General features: G+C 40.8%; 1 protein-coding gene across 8 annotated transcripts in view; it reads right to left on the bottom strand.

Moving 5' to 3' along the window:
- The window catches only part of PTPRK (protein tyrosine phosphatase receptor type K), a 703,591-nt gene that overhangs the window by 34,267 nt on the left and 656,516 nt on the right, over window positions 1–12,808 (bottom strand). For 4 of the 8 annotated variants that reach the window (XM_038759705.1, XM_038759712.1, XM_038759680.1 and 1 more), the window contains 6 exons: window positions 11,968–11,979; window positions 9,937–10,121; window positions 6,492–6,579; window positions 5,075–5,151; window positions 4,858–4,875; window positions 1,947–1,983 (listed from right to left, as the gene is read on the bottom strand). In XM_038759705.1, the coding sequence (XP_038615633.1) occupies window positions 1,947–1,983; window positions 4,858–4,875; window positions 5,075–5,151; window positions 6,492–6,579; window positions 9,937–10,121; window positions 11,968–11,979 (417 nt within the window). The remainder of the gene's footprint in view (window positions 1–1,946; window positions 1,984–4,857; window positions 4,876–5,074; window positions 5,152–6,491; window positions 6,580–9,936; window positions 10,122–11,967; window positions 11,980–12,808) is intronic. The other 4 variants (XM_038759663.1, XM_038759689.1, XM_038759671.1 and 1 more) reach the window with 3 other exon arrangements.

Here is a 12,808-nt window from a genome sequence, read left to right as displayed (position 1 = left end):
CTGGGTTTAATGCTTTTCTTTCTCTTTTATCTTGGTGCTTTGGCATAGAAAGAAAGAGCATGAGGATGGGGAAGAGTTCAGTAATCATCCTTGCTTCTCTTTGTCCTCACACAAACACTACATGCAATCAAATGATTTATACAGACTTTTGAGCAGCATGTGTTACCAAGCACTTTGGCTGGCATCTCTGGCTCCAGCTAGAGAATTCACTGGTTTCTCTAGGCAACTGGTTTATATCTTTATCAGTTTTGCTTGCATCTGTTGCTAAAAATGCCCATTTTTCCTCATCTCCATTAAGGGCTTTTCCCTATGCCTATGCACAAGTAATAAAAGAAATGCTCTTTATTCATTCACTAACCGCACATATTAGCAGGGGGAAGGGGAGAGACACATATAGGTATCTCTTCTTGACACATCTTCCATGTTCCCCAAAGCATGGCGGGCTTGCATTTACAAATGGCAGAGGCAGAATATTTTTCATCATTTGATCTTTCTGACGTAAGCACAATTATTCATCGCGTGGTGTCAGAAACGAGTCAATTCTTCCATGAATCAGCTTTTTATTTCTTGTTTTGACTAGGGCACTTTTGTGGAATTAGAGAACATTTTTCTGACCACATATATCAGCCTTGGTTGAACATGACACAGGGTTGGGAAAAATGCTCTTGCACATGCTCATGTCAATGGATTTGGTGTAAATGCAATCTGTGTTTCCTGCAAAGTGAGGTTCATCAGAAACACAACACGGCACTATTGGACAACTGACAGGCTTCAGAGGATGTGCTCTAACACACCAGCAACCTCTTAAAAAAGTCACCAGTTCGTTTTCCAACAAAGAGAGATAGCACTTTCCTGGGCAAATACGCAATGGTCAACCTGAGCCAATACTGAATGGTCAACCTAGGCTATTGAGGTGCTCGGTGGGTAGGGGTAGGAAGTTTCCCTTTCTTGTCACTGCGGGCTGTCCAGTAAGTATGCCCCATGGCAAAGTTCCCTGGGGCCACCTGTTTGCCTACAGTCTTGATATCTTCTAGAATGTGAGCCCATTGTTGGGTAGGGACTTCTCTATATGTTGCCAACTTGTACTTCCCAAGCACTTAGTACAGTGCTCTGCACACAGTAAGCACTCAATAAATACGACTGAATGAATGAATGAATGAATATCTCCAGATGGATGGCGATAACAATATCTAACAATATTGGTCCTGGACTCTCCTGGTGTGGCAGTAAGACAAACTGTACTTCAAGTAGATCATCACCTTGTGTAGGAAGTCTTATTTGGGCTCCCTTCACCAGTACTCAGTGATTTTTTTTAGCATTAGCTTTACTGACTGAAGAGTTTAGTCACTGCAAGTATCTTAAAGACCAAAACTACTAATGAAAACTTTTCCTCAGGAATCTTTTGCCTCAGTGAATTAGTGCAAGTTTTCCTGCATGGATAACAATAATAGTAAGAAGAACAACAACAATGATAATAACAATAACAGTATTGTGGTATTTGTTATGTGCTTACTATGTACTAAGCCCTGGGGTAGATACAATACAAATCAGATTAGACATGGTCACTGTCCCCAAGGTGCTCACAGACTAAGGAGGGAGAGAGAACAGCTAATTAATCCCCCTTTAACAAATGAGGAAACTCAGACACAGATAAGGTTAAGTGACTTGTCCAAGATCACAAGATCAGGCAAGTGGCAGTCGGGATTAGAACTCAGGTCTTCGGAATCCCAGTCCTATGCTTTTCCCACTAAGCCATACTGCTTCTCTAGCATGCATATTTGCTCCCACCAATAAAACTACGTAGGACTGGCGGCTACATCAATGGCTAAAGAACAGGACATATACCATGTTTGTATAGGAGTTTTCTTACGTCAGGTGTTAGAAATACAGCATTTTTTTCCTCACTGTGATATTCCAGACTACTAGGCGAAAGATAAATTACTTACCCTGGGTTGCGATATAGTGGCTTGGTCTTTGATAGCCCTAGGATAGCGAAACCATTGGGTTAGTATTTTGTAATGTTAAATACATGAATGAAAAGAGGGCAGGAAAACCCAGGTTAGGTTAAATTATAAATCCAAAAATGACTAGTGAACGTTTCTAGTCCACATCGTAAAGCATGGACCAATTATATCTGAAATGTAAAATTAAACCAAAAAGTAAATACGTACTTTAAAAGCATCTGACCAGACTACATATTACATAATAAGTAATTATTTGGCAAGATCAGTGACATAAGAAGTCATTTTTATTGAAAATATCCTTTTTTTGATAGGATATCATAAATTCAATTATGGTGGTCATGCCTTGGTGGACTGGTGTATACCCATATTTTGTATTCCAGTTACTAGCCTAACCATAAATATAATGGCTCATTTTCTTAGTTTCAAACACAGTGCACTACATTACAGATAGACAAAGACATATTAGAACCACAAAACAATAATGACTGCACATTGCAATGCTAGGGATGGACAGCACAGAAGGGCAGAGAACCAAAGTCTTGTTGAACTCTACATCAGCAGACTGTGTGTTCTGTGACATCCTTTTAAGAGGCCACACTGCCCGATACACATAAACAAGAATACAGAGACTCACGTACAAGGAGGGAATAGTCACTGAACAAATCAAGCTCATCCAAAACAAAAAAATTTAGGGTTGGGGATGCGTGCCATGACTTCTCTCTTGTTTGAGGTCTCATATTTTGGCCTACTGCACAGCGAAGGAATCCCTTGCTAGCTGATCACAGAGAGAGGAGATGATGGATAGATTCCACATGGAAATTAAAAACTGCATCTCAAGATCACCCTCAGCCCAGTCAAGGTTGAAACTTCATAAGAGAGTGTTGGGGCAAGTACAGTCAGAATTCATTAGGCAGCAGCAATGTAACTTGAGCATTCAAGTGAAACCCAATTCCTCAAATTAAAAGGGCCGTGACCCATCTAAACACCACATTCTTACAACATTTGGAAAGATCTCTAGATCCAAAGAGTTGAACTTCACCAACGCATCACACGGATTATGGGGATGGACTTTCTGGACATTGGGCTTTTAGAGTGGAGTTTTCCACAGCTTGTCATGGCAACCTCAGTGTGCCTCCAAGAACGCCGGGACACATTCACCTTTGACGCCACTGTACATGGGTAGAAACTCTCCCAGGTTCAGGAACGAGTACTCGGTATGTGATAAAATAAAAATGGTGGGATTCCTAGTTGGAGAATGTCATCTTCAGAAAAGACAAATGCTCTCTGAGATAAATGTTCTCTGAGCATGTTTCCACCCTGTCACTCCTCCTTAAGTCTCTCCCTGAACATTTTTATGGGCTTGGTGAGGGTGTAGAGGATGGGATTGTGTACACTGACAAATAGTCCCATGTTGGAAAGCACTCTTGAGGAATTTTCATGCCCTGGGTGAACGCATTGCAGAGAAACCTACTCTGCAGTCAGGTGTTCCTATGCATGGCCTGTCCCATTAACCCCCATCACAGTAACAATTCTAGTTAGTCAGTGCTACTGCTCCCATAACAGTTCATGTTCTCCCATTGCTGGAATTGCTCTGCCTCTCTCCCAGCTGTTCTATTGCCCCCAGGCTCTCAGCTCCCGGTCTTTCTTCCTCTCCACCTCCTTCCTACTTATTCCCACTTTTCTTTCACCTCCTTTCCCTTTTCCCTTGTTCCTGCTCCTGTTTCTTTCCCTCTGGTTGGGCCCAGGCAGAGACTCACTCATTCAATCATATTTATTGAACATGTACTATGTGCAAAGCACTGGACTAAGCATTTAGGAGAGTACAGTATAACAGCAAACAGACACATTCCTTGCCCACAAGGGATAAGCTCTATGCTGTATATATTGGTGAACTACTTGGGAAAAGTTAGGAGACCATCATAGCCCATTAAAAGGGTGTGCATATTTGTCCGTGTCCATGTGTACTATTTTCATAATTCATTTTTCTTCAAATTCTCTATCTGAGCTTTGTAATTTATTTGAATTAGGCTTCATCTGTCTACGTTTAATGAGGCTTTGCCATGTTTCTAAGTATTCCAACTGTAAAAATTGTTGGAGTTTCTTGTTCTAATACAATAGTCCTTCAGTAGACTACTGAAATACAGTGGAATTTGTCTAAGTGAATACATTCATCACCATCATTACCAAAAATAACAATTATTGCCTACTCTGTGCAATGCTCTTGAACTAGATGTTGCTGAAGGGCATTCAGGAGAAGCCTAAGGCAATGATAGTCCTGCACTATTTTTGCAAACTATAATAGGCTCAAGAAACACTTCAGGTGACCCCCTTAACCTCCCCAAAAGGAGGCAAAAACGTTTTATATGTGGGTAAGCAGAATGTATGAAACTGCCAGAATAAATGCACCTGACTATTCAGTTTTGTCAAAAATGAACTTGGTGTTCTTTCTTCTCTTTCTTAAAAAAAAAAGTCCACACACTAGTCCTATCATCCATTCACAGGTGAGAATCAAAACACAGTATGGGAAATGCAAAATTTCAGGCCCACTGCTACAGATCATACCATTCCAGTTCTCACATATAGGTTAGGAAAAGGGGAGGAAGCAAGGCTAAAAACTGAAACCACCCAGAAATAAGCTTCAGTAAATAATAAGTTATCCGAATAAATATTATACCTTAAAAAAAGTCATAAAAACGTGAGGGGGTCAAACAGTTTTGCACATATAGAAAGTCACACACACACAAAAATGAAAAGAACAGATATAAATCATATGAAGTTAGTTGGGAAAGCATGCAGAGATATCTAAGACTAAGCATTAGTAGTCATTGGAATCAGAATAGCTATATTAACTATTGATAAGAGGGTGCCGTTATTCACGTATAGTGGTACTTACATCCCTGTACAGCCAAATCTACAGCCCAAACCAAAGTCAGGTGTGAAAGAAAGCACAACAACGTCAGTGAGTACTAGGACGTAGAACAAGGAAAAGTGTACATTTGTTCTTTATTTTTTTTTTAAATCGATCAATCAATTTATAGGCAAAACATGCAAAAAGAGTCACATACAGAAGGCGACAAAGTGGAAATAAGAAAAGTAGGCAACACACTTACATCTATATAGTTGGCGTTGATGTAATCTGAAGAAGGATCATCCTCCACGGGCTGCAAGATGACTCTGGAGTGGTCATCTTCCGATTTAAAAACAATCAAACAAGTTAAAATTCCACGTTCCTCTGAGAATGCACCACATATGACACGATATCCAGCGGGGAGTAAATGAGGGGGAACTGAATTATTGCACTAGACTAAGAGGGGTACAGATTAGACAGTAATACCACTGGTACATAAGGTCATTAGTAATGCCATTCTGGGTCAGATCCTTTCTCTAACAGAGGCACCACAGGACTCTAGTTGGAATGCTGTATTGCCCTGTTTGATCTTCGCAAATCTGGCTGGAATAGTCTGTGCTACATATTTTGGAGACAATTATGTTGTGCAGTTGTCTGCTCAGTATTTCTTCCATCACATACAGTATCAGGGGTTTCTCTCAGTAGCTTTGCCTTTCAAATTTTCACAAGTCTCATGACGCAGCATGAATGCTCACCTAAGGATAATACGGTCAAAAAGATATTCTCTTACTGAATTCCAGTAATGAATCCCAGTATTCTGGATGGAACCAGATGAATAAGCCATCTAGGGACAGGTTCAATGCCTTAAAATGTGAATTCACCTCACTTTAGTGACCGAGTAACTTACCCGAGAGTCCTCGAACAGACCCTGCCAAATAATGAGAATAAAGCCCACCCCATCCCCTTTGCCCTCAAGGAGTCATCCCCCCCAAAAAGTGTTAAAGGGACTCAGAATCCTGATTTCTAACCCTAACGTCCTTGATCATTAAGGCTCTAAAAACCCCACATGCATCCACAAATAATGGGTTTCTTCGAAGTCCAGAAGAGAATGGGGCAGTCCAAGTCACAGTTGGTCCATCATTGGGAACTGTTTCTGCCACTTACCTTGTGGCAGTAGAGAATAATCCAATGTGGACCTTCTGGGTCTAAAGACAAGGTATTGAGACACCACTAAACAGGAAGAAATCCCTGATGCTAATTAATCACAGCTTAACCGGCTGCAAGCAGATGTCCAAAAGCCTGGATTACGTACATCCTACCACGACTATTTTCACTCAATGCTTCTACAATTAACGTAATATACAAAGCCCTTTTAAATTATTTAACGGCTCCTCTTCGCTGTTTCAAAACACCTCCGTGCATTTCTGTGCAAACATGAAATCAAACAGCATGCTACCTCCGGTGGGTGAAGAGTCTGAGTCAATTTAATTAATGAGGAGGATGACAATTCTGGAGATGCTGCCAATATCTAACGTGGCTCAGAATTAAACAGTTGAATTTAAAGACAGATGTGCCACCCTCTGGGGTTTTCTTAAGCAAAATACAGAGGAAATACAACCAGCAGCCGCTTAGTTCAGTACAGGCAATCTACATTCATTGACAACCACATGGAAACTTACATGCTATAATATTTCCGTATCGGTTCTTTGTTCTGTTTTGGTCTTTCTTAGCTACATCCCAAGACGCTGACTGCCCCTCAAAGAAGCTCTGAAAAAATAAAATTCAGATAACATTTGGTTACAGAAGCAGCGTGGCTTAGTGGAAAGAGCCCGGGTTTGGGAGTCAGAGGACAGGGGTCTAATCCCAGCTCCACCACTTGTCTGCTGTGTGATCTTGGGCAAGCCACTTAACTTCTCTGGGCCTCAGTTACCTCATCTGTAAAATGGGGATTAAGACTGTGAGCCCCACGTGAGATAACCTGATTACCTTGTATCTACTCCAGCTCTTAGAACAGTGCTCAGCATGTAGTAAGCGCTTAACAAATACTATCATTATTATTACTGTTATTAAGCTACTTAAATAAGTTAATGACCAAGTCATCGATGAACCACCTTTCTTACTGGCTTCCAAACCAACTTAAACTAGGGGATACAGAAGGGTGGACAAGGGGAGACCTTGTCTTTTAATTATTCAGAGAAGCACAGTAGTAATAACAAAATAAATAACCATATTTTTTTTTATTTTTCCAAATTTTTTGGAGCTTGTTAAAAGGGAACTTCATGTAGGTTAAAAAAGGGTCACAGATTAAAGCAGTAGTTTATGGACTGATTTAATTGATGGCAGAAATTTTAAAACTACACACAGCAGAAGACCTTTGTGCATGTTTTCTATTTGCAAGAGAGTTAAACTTCCCTCTGAACAGAAAACAAGGCCTTCAAAAAGCCAGTGATCTTTGAAATGAGGCACACAGGAATATAAACAGAACAAAAAGCCACAGTCCTAGTCGCATAGTTGACTCCTTGAAAGCTGTGTGGTTATTGTGGCACTCGGTTTTGGGTATAAACCTGAGACAATTTATGTTTTAGAATTCACAGAGAATAGTCTCAAAAAACAAGCTGATAAAAAAAAGCTGTAAACATAATGGGAGCTTTAAAAAATGTTTCAAAGCATGACGTGATAGCAGAAGGAAGCATTTTCATAACTTCAGTGGTTTTATGAACAGTGTTTCTCTCTTCTCATCTTGATAATTCTCCCAATAATCAAGTCCATTCTGGGGACCTAAAAAGCCTCTTTTTTTTCACCCACTGGGTAGTGGGGAGAGAACTCACATCAAGGAAGCCTTTCAGTCTCACCAAACCAAGGCACTGACATCAATTGCTTAAATGGCTTCTAGTGTAAATAAAATGCTAGTGTTTTGGTTTGGACAGGAAAGGAGGATGCAGGAGTGACAACAAACAAGGTGTGGAGTAGAGAGGTTTCCCACATCCTCTTTGTTTCTGAAGGCCTCTGAAGGAGGCCTCCTCAGGAAAATGCAATCACCCTCCCATGCAGGGTGTTACTTGAGTGAAACAAGCTCAGCTCCACACCGGGCTGGGATGGGGCTGTTGGAGAGGGGGATAGAGAGGCAAGTTAGGAAAGTCAGTGGTGGAGAGAGTGGGGCCAGATTTTTCCAACACTGTAGAGAGAGGAAATGGAGACTCAGGGATGGAGGCGAAAGAGAAAGAGGTGAGGATAAGAGGTGTGGAAACGACAGGAATATGGCCCTTAGGATAGAGACTGTAAACTCCCTCTGAACTGTAAGCTCCTTGTGGCAAGGAAACATGGTCTACCAACTCTGTTGCATTATACTCTCTCAAGCGCTGAGTACAGTACTCTGAACACAGTAAGTGCTCAATAAATATCAATGATGGATTGACTGATATGCGGGAGGTCTTTTTCCCAGCCCAGACAAATGGTTATCAGACCTCAAAATCCTCACCAACCCCCAAGTTATGGGGAAATTGCAGGCCTAACTCGTGGGTGTGTACACAATGTGACAAACACAAGTTTTCTTGGAAAAAATAATATTTGAGTGGTGTCTATTTATCACATTTCTACTCGAAACACTCAGAGATCTTTCCTGGTTCAGAATAACTTTCATATCGAATAACTTTGATATCTTCAATTGGACCAGCCTAGTGACCACTGCAGCACTTCCATATCCATCAATTCATTATTATTTTATTCATCCACTCATGCTCACTAAATTACATCTGTCCTCTCACTTTATGGACTCCCATATACTCATATGGTCTACTATACAATCTTATGGCATGGCTGTGGAGAATGGAAGGAAACAGGCTAGGATGGAGCAATCAGAAGTGGGGAGACTGTGTTGTGACAAAGGCTCGGGAAAGATGACACCAAGAGGGGACAAAAGAAAATGGTGACAGGTACTGTGGATGACAAATGCCAATGTGGCCACAGAAGCAGCATGGTGTAGAGCACGAGCTTGGAAGTCAGAAGGTCATGGGTTCTAATCTGGACTCCTCCACTTGTCTGCTGTGTGACCTTAAGTAAGACACTTCACTTCTCTGGGCCTCAGTTCCTTCATCTTTTTAGTGGGGATTAAGATTGTGAGCCCTATATGAGACAGAGACTGTGTCTAACCTGATTACCTTGTATCTACCCCAGCACTTAGAACAGTGCCTGGCACATAGTAAGCACCAAACAAATACCATTATTATGATTATTATTATTATTACAGTGTGGAAGGGATTATCAGTCACACACTGGTCTTATCTGCCCCCTATATTTATCTTGCCCCTTGCATATTAATGAAATCTCACATCAGTAATGTTATCTTCAAATCTGAAGGGCAATTATATACATACATATACAGTCAATTTACCTATAACACGATGGCTATAGACAAACCCTGGTAGGAGGAAAAGTCACTTCATAGTGCATGCGCTCTGACCATCGTGTTCACATGCTTACCCTGTTTTTCTGACTTTCTACCCAGACAGGCTCACACTGGAGGAAGCAGAATCCCCAATTCCCTATCAGTATTCAATCAAGAACTCAAAGCAAAAACACACACTATAAAGGAACTGGATGTTAAAGAATACATATGTATTCTTCCCAGACTGAGACCCTTCCTTCCTCTCCCCCTCGTCCCCCTCTCCATCCCCCCCATCTTACCTCCTTCCCTGCCCCACAGCACCTGTATATATGTATATATGTTTGTACATATTTATCACTCTATTTATTTATTTATTTATTTTACTTGTACATATCTATTCTATTTATTTTATTTTGTTAGTATGTTTGGTTTTGTTCTCTGTTTCCCCCTTTTAGACTGTGAGCCCACTGTTGGGTAGGGACTGTCTCTATATGTTGCCAATTTGTACTTCCCAAGCGCTTAGTACAGTGCTCTGCACATAGTAAGCGCTCAATAAATACGATTGATGATGATGATATGTATATTTTTTTCCACTTCTAGCTTCCTCCTCCCCCCAAGAGACTGTAAGCTTCTCAAGGCCAGTATCCTGTTTTTTACTTGATTCCCCCAAGTGCTTCGCACACACCGGGGACTGACTCAGTCAATGCTGTTGGTGAGGCTCCGCTTATTGATGCTTTTACCTCATACTCTTCTTTAAAGCCGTAGCTATCGGAAGTCTTCATGAGGTTGATGTGCTGGAGCAGGTCAGCTACTCTGATGGCGGGATGCAGCTGGCCTGTCTGGTAGGGGGACTCGGCCCCCTCACAGAGGTAACGGGGAACATCCAGCAGACGGCTAGACTCAGCCGAAGCACTGTGGTTTTCATCTGTAGTTTGCGGATTCCAGGGAAATCAACAAGATAACAGTTACTTCATTCTGACATGAATCATATAACCTCATAACCATGCTTTCTGAGATCTAGCTTCAGAGGCTCGCTTAAAATGTGGTTACTTCACAACTCAGGAAATACAAAAAGGACTCTCTTGGAGGGTGAATAATCAACAACGAAAAAAGGCCAGACTTCAAAAACAACAATGGTCCCTTCCTCCTCCATCTCTGCTCTCTTCCCCTTGATTCAATTTTTATTCGCTTAGCTCTGCCTGATAGGGCTACTGGGGAAGGCTGAGGGTCCTTGGCATATTCAACAACAATAATAATAATAATAGCTGTGGCACTTGTTAAGGGCTTACTACGTGCAAGTCACTGTACTAAGCACTGGGGTAGACACAAGCAAATCGGTTGGGACATAGTCCCTGTCTGATGTGGGACTCACAGTCTTGTTCCCCATTTAACAGATGAGGGAACTGAGGCATGGAGAAGCGAAGTGACTTGCCCAAGGTCACACAGCAGACAGGTGGCACAGCGGGGATTAGAACCCAGGCCTTCTGACTCCAAGTCAGTGTTCTATCCACTAGGCCACGCTGCTTCTCACTATTTGCAGAAATCAGCTGGGTTCCAAGCGCATGACGGAGTTCACTAAGCTGCTGGAGAAATCTGGTTCTCAGAAGGGGCAGCATGGTCTAATGGAAAAAGCCCAGGACTAGGGTCCAGAAGACCTGGTTAGTATTGCCAACTCTGCTCCTGGCCTGCTCCTCCCGCCCCTCTAGACCATAAGCTCATTACGGGCAATTATAGGCAATATGCTACTTCTGTTGTATTGAACTCTCCCAAACACTTAGTACAGTGCTCTGCACGGAATAAGCGCTCAATGTATCTGATTGATTGACTGATGTGTGACCTGGAACAAGACATGATAAACTCTCTAAGCCCCCATTTCACCATCTGTAAAATGGGGGAGATACCACCTCCCTCTTCATACCTCGGAGTGACGGAGTGAGGATAAAAGGAAATCAGTGAAAACACCTGAGGAAAACGCATGTGCTTTCCAAACCCAGGTACTATTATATGACCTAAATTTCACTCTGAGGATTTTTCTCCTTCCATCTTCTTAATGGGGATCCCAGGAGCTTTCGTGATGAGACCAAGTTGATGTAACTTCCTTTGGGCCAAAATTCCAATATGCCCAACCATCAATCAACAGATACGAATACAATTTAATTTATTCATTTATATTAATGCCTGTCTCCTCCTCTAGACTGGAAACTCATTCTGGGTAGGGATTATGTCTCTTTATTGTTATACTGTTCTCTCTCAAGTGCTTAGTACAGTGCTTTGTACACAGTAAGCACTCAATAATTACAATTGAATGAATGAAATAATGAAGCCAGGTCTCTCCCGATCCACAGGAATAACATTCAGAAGTAGTGAAACTGGGCCCAGCACCACTACATGTAACATAGCACAAGAGGTCAAGAGAATTTTAGGATAGCTTCAGGATTTGGAATGTAATTATTCAAACTGGATTTTGCTCAAGGAACCAAAATTTCATGACAGTGAGAAATATACCATTAACTTGGTCCCAGTCTGAACCATATGAAGAGCAAATAATAGTTCACTTGAATATATCCTGGGCCTTAATTTTGTCTGCTGTTAAGACATGAAGTGTGAATAAAATCAAGACCCTAAAACTGATACATGCAAACTTGTCACTTCAACACACTTTGAATACTGGTAACTGGGACTAATATCAAGAACTTTTACTTTGCCACTCAGTTCAAACATTCTCACACTCTCAATACACAGATTTTCCATATTTCTGGCTATACACTTACCAGTAATAGGGACTTTAACCCAAGGACGCAGCAAAACGTAAAAAAATGAACAGAAATATGTTATATGACTCTAAATTATGAGTTGATAAACCCAGATTATTAATTAGGCTAGAACTTTAAGCAATGTTTGAATATTTAAAGTTACCCTAAAAATAAAATGAAAAAATACAAGGAAATCACAGCAGGATACTACAAATGAGGGGAATTTTCAACAGATGATATGAATATCCAATATGATTAACCTGAATGGGTGTAAAAAGTATCTGTGCCCATATTTTTTAAAAAGCTAAATATCCTTCTCACAAAAATAAGGAATGACAAGTGGACTTAAATATATACACATAGATGGTTGTCTAATATACTCGGTTAACCCAAGGTCTTGCTCTCCCTAGCTCTTTAAGTACAATTTTACAGAAGGACTAATATTTTAGAGTATCAAGAATTATAGTTCACTTAACTGAATTAGTACTTTCTGTAGATCTAAAGCCACTTCAAATATAACTGAATAGTGTTTTGCAGACAGTAAAAGCCTGAGATAAAGCTGTTACCTCTTCAGTAAGAATCTTCTCAATAGAACACACTAGGAAAAGTTTTAAATATTTACATACCATTGAATGAGAGATTACAATTTTGCTATCTTTTTATATTTTAAGAACCATCAAGAGCATATCAGATCGGTCTGATAGGCAAATAACAAACCTAACAACTTATATTTAATCAGGAAACTGGGTTCAAAGTCCATTAAAATCCCTCCAAATTCCTAATGCTAAACTTAGAAAAAACAAACTCCTTGGCAGTGGGTTGTATATGAAAGAAAGGAAAAAAAAAGGAAGGCACACAT

Source organism: Tachyglossus aculeatus, chromosome 2 (genome assembly GCF_015852505.1).
Source record: "Tachyglossus aculeatus isolate mTacAcu1 chromosome 2, mTacAcu1.pri, whole genome shotgun sequence".
Lineage (NCBI taxonomy): Eukaryota > Metazoa > Chordata > Mammalia > Monotremata > Tachyglossidae > Tachyglossus > Tachyglossus aculeatus.
Note: the sequence above shows the minus strand (reverse complement) of the source record. Positions and strands in the feature narration are given on the sequence as shown.